The sequence below is a fragment of the Corvus brachyrhynchos genome, unplaced genomic scaffold (assembly GCF_000691975.1).
Source record: "Corvus brachyrhynchos isolate BGI_N302 unplaced genomic scaffold, ASM69197v1 scaffold3, whole genome shotgun sequence".
Lineage (NCBI taxonomy): Eukaryota > Metazoa > Chordata > Aves > Passeriformes > Corvidae > Corvus > Corvus brachyrhynchos.
Window position 1 is genome coordinate 5911318 of NW_008237619.1, and position 19975 is coordinate 5931292.

Consider the following 19975-nt stretch of genomic DNA (forward strand, 5'->3'; position numbering starts at 1 on the left):
CATTTAGATTTTTCAAGTCCAGTTCTTTTGCTGAATAAATATTTACAATGCCTGTTTATAACGTCATGTCAAATTAAACTAGTATTTATTTTGCCTGGATGAAAGCCACAAGTAGCCTGAATTAACCTTAAGAAAAATGTTGAGATTGCAGAAATACTGAGGTCAATATAGCAAACAGTTCTCTGAGTACTGCAAATGCTGTTTTTGCAGTTTAAGTCCAGCTTTCTTGGATAAAACAGTGAAAATGTCTCTCAGATCAGTTTTCAGTTAATAGAAAGTTTGATATTCATGATTTTATTTTCATGAAATGTAAGTAATAAAATGGTAATGTTTTACCCTTAGTGGTGGAAAAGACCTTGTAACAAACCCCAGAAGATTATACTAGGGGGAGCCTGATAATATTTTTTTTTATGCTAATTCTCATTTTGCAGTGGGAGTGAATGATGTCATCCTGTCTCCTCCCACTGTGTAAACTAAGCTTGTGTCAAAGTGTTGCTGCCTCTTGTCACAGACAGAACGGTTCACTTAAATGCAGCTGCGGTACTTTTGGGTGATACCTGTCAGAGCCATTCCCAGTGCGAGGTTGGGTTTGTGACCATGATGTCAAGATTTGTCTGTCTTCTTTTCTGTGGATATATTGCACTAAACCTGGGAAATGCTCAGAAATTGCCAAGAGGCAAGTAGCTATGACAACTTTCTGGGGGTTTGTTTGTTTTTTTGTTGTGGGGCTTTGGGATTTTTAATGCCTGTGTTTTGTTATGGAAATTTGCTTTCAACATGTTAGGAATGATTAAAGGTAAGAAGGATTAAAGATGAAAGAAGGTCAGTGAAAAGGGCAAAGTCCAGGTAGAACAGCAACCTTAAAGCTCTTGAATAAAATAACCTCAGAAGTTTTCATGGTATCTTGTGACTCTAGTGAGAAGTACTGTGCAACAAAGTTACTGTATTTAATGATTTTATAGTGATTCGGACAGCAGTGTGCAGGTCTATGGTTTAATATCTTAAAGACAATGTGACTTAGAAGCACCCCGTGTTGCTGGTGGAAGGTTTCAGTTCTGTCTTTGAAAGAACTTGTATACTTTCCCTTTTTATGCATCCTTAACAATTCAGTAGGACTTGACTACTGTGGGTCAGGTTGCATGCATTTTGAGGGAGAGAACTATGATTGATTAAAATTTATACAAGAAGAAAAGCCCCTCCAAAGTTGTGTGAATATGTTTTTAACAATTTCTTTCTCCCAGAGTCTGGAAGTACAGTAGATTTGCAAAGCTGGCAGTGATCTCTTCTCCTCCTTGGTAATATGACACACATAACATTGGCATTTTATTAGTATTTTATTGCTGACTGCAGGAAGAACAGTCATAGCATAAAATTAAAAGAGTATTTCTCTATCTGGATGGTAAAACACTTCGTAGTGCCTTGGCATTAAAGCAGCAATTTCACAACTGTTTCTGTACTGCACGTATTGCTCTCACTTTGTGGAAGTGCTTGCTTGAGTCCACTGTGCTTTGTAATGCGTTTTACATCTGCAGTCTCCTGCAGCCACTGACATTTAGTGGAAGCTGTGATTTAGTTATGAAAACGTTTATTAAGAAATAAGCACTTTGAGGGCTTCCTAGGAAATTCTGTTCCATAGAAGGGGAACCTAAAGGTATTTTGGGGAGTCGAGATGATTTTTCACCCCTCACCCCTCCTTAAGAGACTTTTTTTTCCCAGGATTTTGTTATTTTTCTTTCTTCCCTGGGATGATATTCTTTTGAAAGTATCTTTCTTTTGATCTCATCTTCTGGAGCCAGTGTGGAGTTTTCTGCATACTGGTAATAGTGGAACAATACGTAGTCAGCAAGTAACAGATATGCAGTTCAAGTCAAGCTAACTGTAACACTTTAGTTTTGTCAAAAAAGGACTTAAGAGAGGATTATGTTGACCAAAGAGGAATCTTGTATGTATTGCCTACTTTGAGGGAAGGAACTGTTCCAGTGCTTGTCTTTTTAATGTGGTTTCACTGGACTTTCTGCTCACTACTGTAGAATAGTGGCTCTAAATTTATGCTAACTGTGAAATTCAGACAAAGCTTCTAATCCACTGCAAGATTAACTCTGGCATGCGTTTTTTTTTCTGTCCTAAAATAACATTGCAGAAGTGAAGTTCTGTTTGCTGAGTGCATAAAGCTGCAGGTGGAAACTTCATTTCTTTTCAGTGAAATAGCATTTTTAAGTTTCTCCCATTGCAGTGTGGAAACATCAGTCTAATTCTTTTGTTTGTAGCTGCCTCTCCACTTACTATTTACAAAGAACTGCGTTGAAAAAGCAAGTGTATTAGTACTTAGCTGCTATCTGGAAATGCTCAAATGATTTTCTTCTACAACATTGTCTTGTTTGATAGGGAGTACAGACTTTCTTCATAACCAAAGAGTATATGTGAATCTTAAAGTGTTTTAAAAATGAAGATATGTAGTGGTAATATTCTTTTAAGAGGGCTATTCTGCCTTGCTATGCAAGCTTAAATTCCAGTGAATTTCTGTGCTCTTTAAGTCACGAGGTATGAGGCTTCAGAGTCACTCTTGCTCTCTGGGGAACAGAGGAATCAAGTCCATAACTTGAAGGAGGGCAATCTAGCCAAACTTGCTTTCTGGTGGTGCAGGTACTTGTGGCAACAGGTTATCAGAGGAAATCTTGCCCTTCTTACCAGCACTTTGCAATTCTAGTGCTCAGATCTTCTCTCCCAGAGGTGAAACACACTGACCCCATGTCTCATGGACTGGGATTTCCTTTCAGTGGTACAAGGTGGAAGGAACATCTTGCCTCCTGCAGCTGCAAAGGAACAGAGCCAGTACAGTGACTTCCAGAGCTGTTTGAGACACTGTGTGCAAATGTGCTTGTCAGGAGGCTGGAACACAAATTGCTCCCTTTTCACATATATTTTTGTATTTTCACCTCCACAAGTGTGTGTTTTACTAGGATGAAAAAGAAAATATTATTGTTGTTCTCAAAAGAGTGTTCTTTATTAGCGAATTCTTTCTTTCATTATTTTGACTTCAAAGATTAAGGCATTGTTGGAGGAATAATAATAATAACGAGTAAAGAAAATATAATTGGGAAGGGAAGGCTGGTGAGTATTGTGTTTTAGTATGAAGGCAGTGGTTTTTTTACAATTATGTATGTGTTTCATCTGGCAGATCAGCTGCTAAGAAAGTTCTGCAGTCACTGCCTTTGAATATTATGTGAGGGATCACAGAACAGCAGAGTGGGAGATGATGGTACAATTAGGGATGATATTTCGTCCAGTATTTCAGCTGCTTTCTGTTTTTCTAGCCTCTAAAGTTTTCTTCTAATTAGAAATTTTCCATTTATTTTTCTCTCTCCCGTTATGCCATTATGTCAGTGCCATCCAATATATGTAATTCTTCAGTTCAACTTTATTAATGGGTGGAAACAGTTGCAAGGCATGGGTGCCAGCGTTATAACTTGTCATACTCTGTCTAATTTTTATGGTTCTGTGAAACAGAAAAGTTCCATTCTTAAAGAATGCAGTGTCGTCTCTCTAGACAGGAATTAAGTACAGACCAAAAGTCTTGTCTTTAGAGAATGAGTTGGTAAGCAGAGCATCCTGGGTCTGAGACAGAGATGAGAAAACAAAGCCACAGAATCCAGAATAAACAAGGTACAGGACATAATCCACAAGATTGTACTGCCTTGTAAACCGTGTTTCACTGGCATCTTTCCAGTTGGAGCTGATACAAATGTTGAGGGCAACAGTTGTGGAACAAGTTTTTAGTGTTTGGTGAAACAGTATTTCATGTTTTGATTTTGTCACTTGACTTTCCAGTTACAGCACAGATGTGCATGGAAATGTGGATTTTCACTACAATCTCTGCTTTCAGTAGCTTTTGTCTATGTTTATGTTCTGTTTTACTTTGTTAGAGATGAAAAGAATTTGGGGTTGATCCCTCCTTATAAAAATGCAGTTTTATGAAGTTACTTAAACGAGGAATCTGAGTGTTTTTCTGGTTTGTTTTCACGGGATTTTTTGACATGTTTCTGACCACTGTGGTTTTCCTGCTATTTGAATTAGTCATCAGGTACAGTGGAATTCAGGTCCATCTTTGTTCTACTTTCCAGTACTCAGGCCTGTCCTACTCTGCTGTCCAGGAAGGGCTCAGGAAACCTTAATTCGGCTTTCCCCTGGTTGCTGTCTTCTTAGGGAAAAAGTATATGGACTTGACATTTCTTAGGGGACCATGTGAAAAAGCCTGATTTACAGAGTCCTATAGGGAAAACCAGATCCAAAACTTCTGTGTATCTACAGTTGTAAGTTGTGGGGAAAAGTGGGAAAAACAGTTGTTTTACACTGAGGATTTTTTACTTTGTTTGGAACTACAATATGTTTGGTCTGATACTGTAGATAGCTACTGGCTAATATTTGTACCTTAAGGTAATTATAACTGACATCCCTTCGAGAGTAAATGCTGTATTTACAGTAGACTCCCAAACTTTGATATTTGTGAAAGGAATAGGCTAATTTTATTCATAGCTAAGTTTGCTGTCTACGCCATGTTGTGTAATATGTCTTACTAAGCAGAGGATAAACTCAGCATGTGTTTTCATTTACTAGTGTCAAACAGTTAAAACAATGTAGAGTTATTTCAATGTGTCACAGTTATTATATTGCAACAGCCAAACCTTAAACTTTTGTGCTGCCCTCTCCCCTCCTCCCAGAAGCACCCCTTTAGTAGCTGTAGGATGGCAGGACAAAAATTGTAAGACAGGGGAAATTCTCCTGGAAGCTGTGGGTTTTTGAACATGCAGTGAAGCTGGCATATCAAAATATCACAAAAGGACTGAAATGACATGTGGTTTATATGTTACTCTCCCCATGGTTTACAAAACATCTTTCTGGGAACTATTTTTCAAAATGCACAATGCATTAACCTTTAAAAAACATTCTTATGAAGAAGGGCCAGTTTGAACTAAATTATTTAACTTCATTTTTTGTTTTGTCTGGAAAAAGAAGTGTGAAATTAATTTGGGGGTTTTTCTTATGTTTAATGGCACATAAATGACAAGTCCAACAAGAAATTTAAAAGGGATCCTTCATCTGGTGTAATAGAGTGACAAGGGTTTTCAGTCTCTGGATATGTCATGGCAAATTTGGGTCATTCTTACCGAAAATGAAAACAGCCTGTAAGAATGTAACAATTATAGCAGTTCATTTAATCAGTTATCTTATCACGCAGAGAGTTGTGTCCTAGGCTTGCACATAAACATATCAAAACCCGGTACTGAGTGTCAGGCTTCCAAGTTCAAAGATAATCTGCAATACCAGAATTCCATTTTTATACTGGCACAGTCAGTGGTGCAACATTGTGATGATACATATGGGTGGATTCTGCCAGAATTAAATTCCATTGCATGTGAAGGCCTCCAAAATGATCTCACTGCTGGGTAATCTATATAACCTTCCACCTCTTCATTTTAATTTTAGTGTTCCCAAGTATCACTTTTTGAATATTATTTTCCAGCCCTCCTGCATATAATCTTTGGATCTAGGTGTTCCAGAAAGACAAGCTCCATAACTCACTTGAGGGGAGAGCTAAAGGCTAAATCCTGCTGCTGCTCTGGGTCCAGACCTACTGTATATGGATAGTATAGTCTGTGTATCTGTTGAATGATGATACAGTGAATAATGAACATTGGGTTTGAGGCTTCTTTGGACTCACCTGGTATGCACTACACACTGCATGTGGGAACAAAAACCTCTGTCTTCTCTAGGGGGAAAAAATGGCTAGCAGTGACCTGCCATAGTCAGAATTGTTCATGCAGCTCCAAGTGGATTTATTTTCCTTGGGGAAATTCAAGTGCAGACTTGAAATTGTTTGTGAGCAAGATAAATTTGTTGCTGGGGAGCGTTCTTGACTATTGCCTTTCACAGGAGATGATTGGAGTCCTACTCACTGGCATGGTGAATCTTGGTGAGAACAGAAGCAGGTATTCGTGTTCTGGACAGGCTGCAGCCTAAAATAGGTGCCATTAGTAAAACAGCCCAGCCTGCAGTACCTTCCCAAGTGGAAAAGGGCAGCTGGAAACAGGCCAGATGCTACTCAGACTTGCCTGACAGGCCTTAGTTCAAACACTCTAAGATAAAAATTGTTTTTTCTACAATACAGGACAAAGTGTATAATACAAGTTTGCTTTGTGAGATATGTATTTGTCTTATTGTGCTGGGAGAATGGTGGTCATGAAGATGACTACTGGCAGCATCATGTATGAAACCTTTCTATGGGCAAGGCCTGGGCCATCTTTTCCAGTACAGCCATGCTTCAAAACATAACTATCATGTGCCATTTTACTCTGCCTACATCAACTCTAAACCTCCCCACTTGAGCAAACCAGTGTGTGTCATATCAAGCTGAAGAAAAAACAGATCAAGTTTTGAACCACCGAGTTTCTACTGTTCATGAAGTTGTGATTGTAGTTATGGTCACCAGAATTGAATGTTTTTACACTCACTGCTTAACCAAAGTTATGTCATCATAGTGTGCAGATATCCAGGCAAGGTTACAGAAGGATGGTTGCATTCAGAATATCAACACAGAGTCTTCACTGCTGCAGAACTGCTGAATAAAATGCTGGCAAAAAGTTGAGGCACTAGCTTTGAGGATTCTAGACCTAAAAGCAGGGAGATAGGGAATGCTTTTTTTTGAGAGGAAAACTACTTTTCTCCCAGTTTGGAGGAGAGTGTTTATTGCACTTGTTCAGAGGTTGGTAGACAAAATATAACCTGTGTTCTCTAAAATGCTTTAGAATTGTTGCTGAGGTCCATCACTTTGCAATAATTTAGTATTATTTAGAGCATCTTCTGGAAGAAAAATAAATGAGGCAAGTGAATCCACAATTTTTCTTAGGCTAATTGTAGCCTTGGCTCTTATATAAATCCTGTTTACCTTGAACAAGTATGTTATCAGGCATGAGGGCTCCATGTGAATAAATCTACTTCGATAAAACCCAGCTTAATGAAGTGCCTAAACCTCTGCATGTGATTTGATTTTTATTTAGTTTGTGTGTGTATATGGTGTGCTAACACTAGAATATCACTGTATGTACTTAAAAAGAAATTGTAGTTCTATACTCTTTCTCAAGCTGAAGAGTTGATGGCAAAATGGATTCTCAGAGTATGAGGGAATTTTTTGGTACGGCTATTTCAGCATTTTATATAGTTCTAAGGTTTTGCATTATTCTTGAAATCTGCTCAGGAAAAGCACAATTCAATGGAGTGGGAAAAGATTCTTTCCAATCACCTGCAGTTGTGGCATTAGTTTATGAATCTATAAATGGCCACAGAGTGCTTGATATGAGTTTACATAATTAATACTTTGGGAACCTGGCCAATTTTAAAAGGCTGAGAGTGTATGTGGGATAACATTATTTTTAAACTCACATTTGGAAAAGACTTTTCTTCTTTTGTCAGCTGCTTGCAATATCTGCTTTATATTAATTATTCACTTTAATTTTTCTTTTTATGATGTAAAAGTCTGGAGTAATTTTAGAATGTGTAAAACTGTGGTCGGTTCAAAAATACAAATAAGTATGCTTGAAATGTCCCAGCAGATCATTTTCTGACTTCGAAGTTAACACATTTTCTGGCAATTTAGATTACCTCATTACCACAGTTCAAGCCTATACATGAACAAGAAAAATACACACTGGGAAAATTACAAGACTTTCAGACCTTATCGCTTACCACTTTTCTTTTGAAACCTCAGTGTGTCTGCGCAATATGCACAAATGCTGAAAATTAAGGCATGGGTGCAATAGCCTGAAAGTTGGTAAGAACTTGAGCTTTGGGATACAAATAATAGAAAGAAAACTCTACATTCTGACCTGAACATTTTGGCAGAGTTCCATTCTGTGGCTCACACGAACACTGAAGTAGTTGGATTAAATGGCAGGGCAGAGTTTTTATTTATAGCGCAGTGTGCAGCTTGTTTCACAGTCAGGAAAATGGCTGCAGTCAGGCTTAAGAAGCATGAATTGTCTTAGTTTGATGAAGAGCTAACTCAGGTAAAAGTGGTGGGGTTTCATGTTCAGCTTGAATCAATAGGTCTCCTTCTTTTGTCAAAAAGCTTATTAACAGCTATTTATTGTGTGAACATGACTATGAAATTGCTCCACAGTGGCAGCTCATCATTTGCCACCTTACAGATGAGCACCAGCTTTTAGCTATGATCTGACAAGCACCAATACTGCATCTCTTCAGCATTCCTTCCTGCTCTTTGGTTTAGTTATGAGGAACACAAAAACTGGCAATTCTAATAGAAATGTCTTTTTGCTTGTGTTGGTTATTCAGTGCACCTTAGCAGCTGACACATCTGATGTGACTTGGTATTATGGAGTAGGAGTTAATTTATGTCCTTTGTTAATCAGGTCTGTATAAACATAAGTAAGATTTTTTTTCAAAGTATTAAAATACTAATTATGCAATTATTTTTAGCTGAAGAATTTCTTTTGACTTGTTGGCAGATTTGGGGATTTTTGCTCCAATGGAAAATCTATACTTAACTTGCGCACAGGTAATAAAGTCATGAGTGTGATTTCACATAGACTCTCTAGTACACTGAGGCATGGATGTGCACACACAAGGGCAGAGTGGGACCTTGCTCATTTTTGGTAAATGCTTTGGGTCAAAAATTATTTGTTTTAATCTTTTACACTTTCAGCAATCCCCTGTACTCTCACAATTTTAGTAGCAGGGTCAAATAGCAGTTGATATAAGCATTAGTATGTTGTTAATGTACAGCTATGAATTCTTAGAAAGCAGTTTCTCAGTAATGTAACAGATGTTTATTGTGCTCCCTTTCCACTCAGAAATACTTACAGCAATTAGCAAGGGACATCATGTGCTATTATTATATTTATTTGAAGGCAATGTGAGGTTGCTCGTAGTATTAAGGATGTAGAACAATTACAGATATTCCACCACATGTAGGGAATAGATAATCTCATTTATGCCCTGCTGAAATTTCAGGTATTTGTGAACAATTTTTTCCATGACCTGTCCCTTCTAGATTATTTTCCAGTAATTTGTTTTTGTAGTATTAAAACACTTGTCAGTTGTCAAAAATCCTGGCGCAGGGACAACCATCTCATTTTAAAACTCCAAAGTCGCGAAGCATTATTTATGTGCTTAATACTCTCTTAAATCAGAGAGCATTCCTTGGGAATTATTGTAATCTACTGCACACTGGGTTAAAAGATCAGTAATGAGAGAGACATAGCTTCCTACATACCATAAATTCTCCATGAGCATTTGGATACATGCCTGAGAGAAGTACAAGTAAAATGCAAAGTCAGGCCTACAAAGATTGCTTAGCTAATGGTTTCGTGCCCCTAGAGGTATGTGCCCCCATTCCACCCCAAAATTTTCATAAGCCTTCCTTTTGTGTAGCCAATAGCATTCTTTATTGGCATTTTTCAATGAAACATTGGCTGGAGAATTTATTAAAAGAAGTAAGTATAGACATAAAAAGATGGGTTGGAAACAGAGATTACTTCCTACAGCGTTCTTTCATCTCTGTAGATAAAAGGCAACATGGTGAAAATAGAGCAGGTGATGCAACAGAGAAAGAATTTGGAAATATAGTCAGAGAACATAAACTCTGTGCCATATCCTGGGTGGGAAGGGAAATATGTGGAAGAAAAGATGAAACACCTTCAGTAGCAAAAATAAGTATTTGTCTTATATTAGTACTCACTTAATCATAGACATAGCTTTTATCTTACGTGTTGTATACTTACTAGGCTTGGTGTCCATTATTTTCTGTAATCCACTGATTTAGAACCATTTCCTTCATATTTCAGTTTTCTTAAGACAAGTTAAAAATGCCTGTGCTTTGCAATGTGTTCATAGTGCTGAAGAAGAATTTCTGTTAAATTTAGGAATTCAATAATACATTCTAAACTTATGAAGTATTTATTAGTACTTTTTAAAATTAAAGATGTACTGGCAATTCATTGCTTCTTTCTCCAGATGTGTTTGAACTGTAGAATCTTTCCTTTGATCTCTGAAAATTCAGAATGTGGAACAATATAGAAGAAGATAAAAAGGATCACCTCTGATTTTTCTTGATCTGTTGGGGTTTTTGTTGGGGTTTTTTTTAGAGTAGTAGTAAGAAGCCAGGTCATCAGTCTTGAGATCTGTCTCATCTAATGGTGCGAGATGAGATACATTTTCCAGCTGGAAAAACTATGTGCAGTTGGAATCAATCCTTATAGGACTGGGCTGTATCCAGCAAGTGTCATAGACATGTGTGAGAACGTTCAGTTTGGACACCAGGAACATAAGTGAAACCACTTTATTTTGACTGCTCTTTTGGAAACATAGGGCAATTTTTAAAAATTTCCATTTTGTTTGTTTGTTTGTGTCTACAGCTTTCTAAACTGAAGGGAAGTAACTGGCTAAAAGCTTTGTTGACAGACTTGACTACACTGACAAGTCCAAATCATAGTTGTCATAGTTCAATAGAATTTCATATTTCAGTACTGCTTTTGTTAACTGACGAAGTTTTCTTACTCTTTCTGAGTTTAGCATTTTATATACAACACCGCCTAAGAATTCTTATGTGTGCTTCAGATATTTAATTGCTTTATCATCTGTTTGCCTCTAAAAAGTGGGGAATTTATTCCAAAGTTAACACAGAATATTGCAAGCACCTTTGCCAAGTGCCCATTCAGAGCTATTAATCCCTGCTGTATTTGAAGTCCTGTATATCTTGGGTGATATTTTGAGCAGAGAACACAGATATTTTCTGTGGTCATATGAGGGTTGCAATGCTGGAAGTGGAAAACCGTTGTGACTTAGAAAAAGGAGAATCCCATTCCATTTCCATCTTTTTGCATATTATTTTAAAGATTCCTGCTTCAACTATACCCAGCATAATGGGAGGGCTTATAAATAGAATTTTACCTGTTTCTGAATGGGTGTCTCAATCTAGTTTGTTTTCCTTCAATTTCAAAGCAGGTCATTATGGACAACTCATCTGCTTCTATTTGCCCAACCCAAGTTGTTTTCCAAATGTACACAAAGCACAAAACATTCTCCCTCACTGAAATGAGTATAGGATTTACACTGGATGTTGCTCAAGAACCAGAAAGAGGTTCTTGAGTAATATCAAAGGGGTATCAAAGGGAACTTTGGACTTTTAACCACTGACTGCTATTCTTTGAGCCTAGTTTTCCATCTACCCCATAAAGTAGGCATCCGGTCTGCATTTCTCCAGTCTGACAGGAAGGATACCTGTGGAAATTGTGCCACACTTGAAGTAAATTATATTCACCCCTTTCCAATTATATGCAAACCCAGTAATAACATTACAGAAGGCAGCAGGCTTTGCTGGACTGCCTGGTTTTGGTAAATTTGCTCTGGCTGTTCCAAATCACCTTCTTGTTCATCACATGCATAAGTGTGACTGTTCCTGGTGACTGAGGTTAGGGGGAACAGCTTGTGGTTTCCTGGATGCTCTGTCTTGCCTTTACTCAATCAATTGCACTGAGATATTTTTCCGTTCTCACATAACAAATTAATCTTGCTTCTCCCTGGCTGTTCTTTCAAGCTTATCTATATACTGAAGAGATCATGCCTTACTGGATTTTCATTCTATGTGTTAGAGGTATGAAGTAGGATATTGGAATTCACGCAGAGCACTGAGGAGGGCAGCCCTCCTTGAGGCTTTATGGTGCATACTTAGATGTGCAGAACAAAAGTAGTAGCCTTCAAGTGGAAAAATACTCATTTTTACAAGGAAACATAGGGCTGAAATGGACTTCCCTGAACTCATTTTGACCACCTTGTTCTTATTCCTGAGACAGTTTGTTCCAGAGTATAACTGCCTATTTTCCAGATATCTTCCTTGCTACAGTTTGTAACTTCTCTTCACAGATGCGGAGCAGAACTTACTTACACTGCTTTTCCTCAGGAATTTGTTTGTTTGCCATATATGTTTGGATACTGTCTTCACATCTATCCATGTACTTTCCCTCTAAGGTTGATGACTCCTATTTTTTCAGGCTTCTTTCCTGGGTAACAGACTCTGTACCTCTAGTCATTGACTTTGCCTTTTTTCCTGGATTTATCAAGTTGGTCTGTTTTGCAGTGCTCTATGTACTTATCTACTAGTGATAAGAGATCTTTTCAGAAGTGAGAACTAGTGCATGAAAGGACTGGGATCCATCTCTTCAGATTTAAAATAGAGAAGGTAACAATTTTGAAACATACCTAGACATGTTGGTGATTCTGAGATTTACAGATTAATTTACAACTAGAGGATTGGAAATACATGCTAGTTTCAAATTTATTCTGTTAGTATAGCTTGTAAATCCTCCTAGCTGTCTAAATAAATGTTTAAGCAGTTTTGTCCTTATAAAATTACCATGTGCTGATTCACAGAAGGAAGTAAAACAAAGTTAGCTTTAAAACCATCTAAGACAATGCTAGTACAGAATACTGAGCTAAAGACTTGCTCTTTCAACTGCTTGGATTATGTCAGATAAGGTAATACTTATGACAGACAGAGGATTTCAATATATGACTACCTATTTTGTTCTATTAGCAAAGATATACATGCAAATTTCAATTTATTACTGCTTGGGGTTTTTTAAATGTTAATTTGGAGGTGCCTTATTCTAACACAGTAGAATTTATATTTTCTTGCCGGCAGTTATTTTGATATTCTTCTTTTGAATGATTCCTCCCAAAGTGTTTCAAAAGATCCCCAGATGAGTAGTCACACGGTGAAAAAAACCCCTATGTATTATGATGTAATAAATGGTGACCACATGTAAGGAACAGACTCCAAATTGGCTGTAAGAAATGAGTCCCTCACTACAATCTGGGTACACAGTAACAACCCATGTAGCAGATTATGTGTGCACTCAGTAATAAACGCTAAAATCCTGGATTGTAAAGTGTGATGTCGTCCCTCTTCTCGCAGAAGCAAAGGCGACTGCAGTTCCAGATAGTGGTTTTCATTATGCCTTTGATTTTCAATTCTTAAAAAAATGCACTGATATTCATGAATGAAAAGTGGCTTAAGGAAGTGGTGATGCCAAACACTGCCTGCCACAGAGTAGGTTAATGGCAGTGATGATGCACTGCCTGCTCATGAACATGGTTATAAGAAAGCTGTTGCATTGAGGTCTATGGTCTTTAATACCAATCACTTCAATACATTTGTTGTTTATGGGCAGAGCCAGACCAACAGCATTTGAATTCTTCACCTGCTCAGGTTCTTAGTGTTTTGTTGAGGTTTTCCTCCTGAGGAAGAACTGTTGTCAAAGAAAGTCCCTGCTTTTATTCAGCTGATCAGGTCTAAAATATGATCACCTTGTATGAGGCCATGTCCAAAGACCACATTTCTCTTTTGGAGTTTGCATTGACTGATGCTCTTTAAAGGCTTAAAAAAAGGAAGTTACACCTAGAAAATTTGGGAGACTCTTCTTGCTCCCCGCAGTCTTCTGCTTGCCTCTGTTGAATATATTTATGTAGAATCTGTCAGGTTCTTTGGCCAGGACACAGTTTTCTTGGTAGCCCAGCCTGGGTGGAGTTGCCTTGGACAGGTTTCCTTGGACAGAAGAAGGAGCCAGGATTGGAAAGACAGCTCTTCTGGACAAGATGCAGTCACTGTGACATCAGCTCTGTCCAGGTGAAATTACATCCAGAAAAATACATGCCAGGCCAATCTGGAAAAAAAAACAACAAACAAGGAGCTTTGAGAGTAAAGCCAGGGGAGCAAGGCCCTGGAGAACCTAAAGACATCAGATCTAGATTAAGCTTTATCCTACAACAAATAAGTGATCCATAATCTAAATTGAAATAAGGGTTTCAGGTTGTTTTATTAACAAGGATTTTTTTTCTTGTCCTTTTAAATTTGTGTGCTGTTTATTTCAAAAGTTTTATCTATCAAAAATTATTCAACTTGAAGGCATTTTAGAAGGCATTATGCATTGAAAATAATGGATAGGCTTGGTTTTGTCCCTATCCTTCAAAAATGTTGAATTGTTCAATGTTGAATTTTATTTAAATGAAATTTTTACCTTTAAACACCAAACTAAGTTTACTAACTGGACACATAAAGGAGCGGAATTTTCTAAGGTTTAAAATAAAAATTAAACTGTATCTCACAAGAGGAGCCAGGGCCAGGTTGTTTTAAGTCATATCAAAGAAGTTTTCAGAAGTCTAACTCCTGTTCCCTTTTCCATCAGAGCTGCAGACTTGGTTATTTTCAAACAGATTTCTTTCTTGTTTTCAGTTTTGTTTCCTATTTTAATAAATAATGAGAAATGACCTGCAGAATGAAAGCTGGAATTGGGGGTTGGACCACTGAAGTGGGATCCCAAGTTTAAATCCAGACTCTTTCCAGCTTTGCACCCTAAATATAACGACAGTTACTAAGTCAAATAAAAAATAATTTTCAACCAGCATGTTCAAGAAGCCTTGGGAGGGAGATAGTTATAAAGATGGAAGTGGAACTTCAGGGAAGTTCTTGAATGACCTGAAAACAGGCAAAACAGGCGGCATCATATGAGCAACAAATTTCCTTTGTACAATGATTTATGTAGCTATATAGAAGCTGGAATTGCTGATAACTACATCTTTACCTCTGCATTGACCTAACTGGTCCTAAAGTATTAATGAGTACAGCTTTTTAACTCAGTTCTGAACTGTAGTGATCACTAGGAATTGGCAAAAGAAGTTTTAAAACCTGTGTAATTTTGTAATGTAAACGCTCCAACAATTTTCTTTCAGAAGTATATATTTAGCTTAAAACATTAAAGAGCAGCATATTTCTGATTAGCATTAATAAAACTAAATGTGCACAGCAACTGGAGGAAAAGGTGTCAGTAACCTTGAAAGAGTGCTGTGAGAAAGGGCACAGGAAGGGATGGGACTGACCCTGGGCCCTCACAGTGCATCTCTTCCTTTCGCGTCACTACCTTCAGCTGAACATCAGTATTGAGGAGTTTCCCTACTACATATTTCAGCTACTCATACCCTTTTAGTAGTGAATTTCTCTATCATTTAAATTGCTAAAATTGCCTCAGATATTAAAGAAGTACAGAGGGGAAATACAGTTCATGCTGTTTTATTTGCTGTGTGCATTCTGTTAAGAATGTCGATACACCTAAGTAAAGTTGCCCTCTGAAATGAAAGTAGTTTGAAGGTGTAAGCTGAGAGCTTAAGAGTTAGTTTTTTGTAGATAGGCATGCTTGTTTGTGTTTTGCAAAGTTAAGTGCTGCATGTTGACAGCCTATTCTTCTGAAGCAATGCTAGACTTGTGTAGGCGTAATAATACTTGGAAAAAAATAATTAATTGGGGAACTTCATTTGCAAATGACAAAACTACATGCAAGGCTGTTAGCTCACCCTCCCCTAGTAAGGTATTCTTGGTTGCCCTCTTCATACAGCATCTACTTTCATCATTCAGAGTACTTGTTAGTGTGAATTTCATGGCTAGGAATGTTAGTGTCTGATGTAATCTGCCATGAGAAAGGATCAAACATTGTCCTCAGCTATCTGACTGGAGGATACAAAGACAGATTTTCTGCAGAAGTGCAGAGTAATTTGGCAAGAGGCACTGGGCACAAACTGGAATATGGGAAATTCCAGTTAGATGTTAGGACTTTGGTTTTTTTTAACAGAAGTATGCTAATCACTGAAACAGGTTACCCCAGAGATGTTATGGAATCTATGTCCTTGGAGGTGTTCAAGACTCAGCTAGATGTGGCCCTGAGCAACTTGAGGTCTGCTTTGAGCAGGGAGTTGTACTAGATGACTTACAGAAGTTCCTTCCACCCTAAATTATTCCATGATTCTGTGGTTGTGGCTGCTTTAGAAGTGTGTCTTGTTTATTCTACTACATAGAAACAGAGCTATTTTTAAATGTTTCCCATTTTAAGCTGTATTTGGGTTGCAGCCAAGCAACCAATATTTCTCCATTTTTGGCAGCCAAAATAAACACAAAAATATAAAAGAGCAGAAAATAAAATTTTCATAGTGTTAGATTATCATTGAAAACTTGCCTAGTGGTACTATGACACCAGATTTAGAAAAATCAAAGCACTGCTGTGAATGATTTGAATCAGTGAGGTGGTGCTTACAAATAGATGGTGCTAATATATTTTCATAAGACACACTTCATTTGTCTAGCACTCTGGGAGGCAGTGCTGGGTCTTGCCTTCATGGCCCCTAAAGTCTTTGAAACGGTGGAAAACAAACAGTTTCAATGTAAGGCAAATGGAATTCTGGCAACAAAGCCAAATTTGCTGTAATACAGTACAGCTGTATTCACCCTCTAGTTTTGTAGCGCAGAGTTCAAGGATCTTCACTCTATGGATAAAACCAAAAAATAGGACTGTATTTTGTCACAAGATGCCATGCACACTTAAACTGTGCAGTAGACTCCTGGTATGAGTGAAAGTAATATCTAGACTTTTAAAAGTTTCAGTATTTTTTTGCTTTTGTCTCCTGTTGCCTATGCATTCCAACTAGCCAAACTATGGTACTTCCAGCTGGATTCTTCAGGCCATTGGTAGCTCTTTTCCTCTTTCTAAAGAGTTGGTGGTAGCTGGTTCTCTTATGAGGCAGCTGATTCATCAAGCTGTCTTTCATTCTCTCCCAGTATAGGCAGACTCCTTTCCTTAGAGTGATTCCAGCACTGCAAGTGCTCTGATGCACTTAACATAGTGCTTTTACTTCAGATGTGCTTTGCACAGTTTCTCCTGCCGATCTTGGCCATCAACTGACTTTTGTTGAAGAGAATACTTGCAGATCAGTGTGGAATTTCTGTTGGCAAGCGTGGAGGGAAAGACTGTGTTTCAGAGGTAGCTATGGATCTCAGAATCTGCCATTTGGAAATGGCCTCAATATAAAAGAATTACACTATAAATGCAAATACTTAAGACCAGAGTTTCACTAACAAATGCCAAAAACTGACACAAATGAATGGAATTAGAGGGCATCTAGTTTATCATTCAAGTCTTTCATCAAGGAGATGCAGGGAAAAAAGGTCTCTTGAAATCCTAATACGACAAAATTATTTTCTCAAAATCAAATAGATTCTTATCACAGTATGATAACCATGAAGTTCCTGTTACTTCCCTTGTCCATTCAATTATATTTAATGAATGTTTATCTGAGTGGTGACTAAAAGAGACATATTACTCAGAATGAGAATGCTTTCCTGAGTAGTTGTTCAAAACACTGTGAGATCAACACAAATGAAATCTATATTGCTAATGTGCTCCTGGGGGCAGTCCCCATTTGCCAAGCTAATTTATATGAAGTCCTTATATCCTTATTGCTCCAGGATGGCCCTCTCTTGACTAGATTGGCAGTGTCTGTGCAGCACGTAGGATTGAGCTCTCCTTGTCCTTGGTTGCTCCACTGCTGTTCATATGCTTCCAGAAACTGGTCATTTATTGTTTTACCGGTTAATATTCATCCCTCATTTTCAGTGGTTCTGGAATGCACACAGCCCATGAACAGGAATGTGGTTTAGTCATATGAAGTGTGGCATCTGTGTTGTTGCTTTAGCAGTTATTTTCCCTGAAAAAACATGCAGCTAAGTTAAAGTGAAGGAGATTTGTCTGCCTTGCTCTTTGCTGCTCTTTGGGTTAGGCTTTAGGAAAGACAGCTCCTGCTTGCCTAACCTGATCTCCTCTTATGACAAGGTCACTCACTTACTGGGTGAGGGAAAGGTTGTGGATATTGTGTACCTTCAACAAGGCCAAATGCTGGATCCTGCATCTGGCTCATGATAACCCAAAGCTGTCTGGTGAGAAAGGACCTGGGTGTGCTGGTTGCCAGCAGCTGAACATGAGCCAGGGTGTGCCCAGGTGGCCAAGAAGGCCAATGGAAGCCTGGCCTGGATTAGCAATAGTGTGGCCACGAGGCCTAAGGCAGTGGTCGCCCCCCTGTACTTGGCACTGGTGAGGCTGCATTCCAAATCCTGTATTAAATGTTGGGTCCATCTCTGCAAGAAAGATGTTGAGGAGCTGAAGCATGTCCAGAGAAGGGCCACAAAACTGGTGAAGGGTCTGGAGCAAAAGTCTTATGACAAGGAGCTGAGGGAGCTGGAGAAAAGGAGGCTCAGGGGTGACCTTATCTCTTTCTACAACTACCTGAAAGGAGGGTGTAGGGGCCAAGTGGGCATCAGCCTCTTTTCCCAAGTAACAGGTGACAGGACAAGGGCGAATGGCCCCAAGTTGTGCCAGGGGAGATTTAGATTGGATATTAGGAAAAATATCTTCACCAAAAGGATCATGAATCATTGGAACAGACTGACCAGGTTTGAGTCACCATCCCTGGAGGTATTTAAAATGTGTGTAGATTTCGCTGTTGGGGACATGGTTTAGTTGTGGACTTGGCAGGGCTGGGTTTAGGGTTGCACTTGATGATCTTGATGGTCTTTTCCAACCTAAAGAATTTTTTCCTAATGTTTTTTCCTAAGCCCTACAGGGACTCTGAAATATTTGTTGCCATCCAGGCCATCACTGTACTTAAAAGTAAATTAGAGGAAAAGGACCAGCCCTGTCAAGACAGGGCGGTGAGGACAAGGATTTTTTTAAACTTATTTCAAATTTGTCTCCTTTTCTTCTTTTCTGCCTTGTTCTCTCTTTTTAAAAATACATGATTCCTATTTATTTTCTGCCAGAACTGTCTTTGATTTTAAAAGCTCTCTTGGTGGTTTTGATATACTAGCTATAAAAAAGAGGTCTAAAGGGTCTTATCTCAAAGCCACTACTGTTTTGGGATCCTGTTTAAACTTTCTAATTGTAGAAACCTCACTGAGAGTTTTAAGGCTTTAATGAAATCAAGACACTTGGTCACTATAATTGACTGCTTACAAATAAGCGATGCTACCTATCTAACTGAAATCAGACCCAGTTCAATTTAATCTTGATATAGAATTAAGTCTTCAAATTGATGTAAAGTTTGGTTGATAGATATGTAAATACAATTGTGGGGGGGAAAAGGGTGAAATTATTGTAAATTTAAAATTAAATAGATCTTTACTAATTTTTTTTTTTTTTTGGTAAATTCAGTTTTGAGAGTGATTAATAAATTTATTATGGAAATCAAATTACCATATTTGAATTAAGTACTGTAAGTGTTATTTTATTCTTAGACATGAATACTCAATAGAGACCAGGAGACCATAATTTCAATACTGCTCAACTCTCTAAAGTTAGGGTTTTGAAGAATCTATAATTTCAACAGATTTAGCTCACTGTCAATCAGAGATAATAATCTTAAATTTTCTTACCACTTTTTTCTAAGTGTCTTTACTAAGCTCATTAGAGGCATTTGAAGTCTGCTGTGTTTTCTTCCTGGTTTGTGCTATCTGGAGCCCTGTCAGTATTCAGAGTTGCACATCTAAAAAAAGTAGGGAAAATAAAGGAGTTAGGATGTCACAGAGATTAGGAAGCAACTGCTGCCCTTTTTCCCGTGAAGGTATTGCACTGCTGAAAATGCCAGAGAACTAGTTTTCTAGAAGCCTTGCAGTCTTCTGGAACCTGGCAGAGTTGCCTTTGGAAAATTGTGACAGTTTCCTGGCTGAATGATGTTTCTTGATCACTCTTTAGATAAAGGAAGGGAGGCAGATGTTTTCCATCAGTTTTACTTGTACGCTTCTTTCTATAAAGGGAAGAGGCATAAAGTGTTGGCTTAAGGCTTTACATTCTGTGTGCAGACAACTGCAGATGCTCAAATCATCTACTAAAACAAAGTGAGGGTTTTGGTCTCTTGGCAACTCTAGTCACTAGAATTTCTCTAAAAGAAGCAGAGTATGTTGGGGTGATACCAGAGAATGAGTATGTAGTTGTCTAGAGGAACTTTGAATATTAGTCTGCAATTACTGAGAGGAAGGAAGGAAGGAAGGAAGGAAGGAAGGAAGGAAGGAAGGAAGGAAGGAAGGAAGGAA

At 38.1% G+C, this 19975-nt stretch overlaps 1 protein-coding gene across 1 annotated transcript in view; it reads left to right on the forward strand.

The window, feature by feature from the left end:
* The first annotated feature begins 479 nt into the window (after window positions 1-479).
* ABI3BP (ABI family member 3 binding protein) overlaps window positions 480-19975 on the forward strand; it is a 140763-nt gene continuing 121267 nt past the window's right edge. The window contains exon 1 of the mRNA XM_017731863.1: window positions 480-676. Coding sequence (XP_017587352.1) covers window positions 598-676 — 79 coding nt within the window. The 5' untranslated portion in view covers window positions 480-597. The remainder of the gene's footprint in view (window positions 677-19975) is intronic.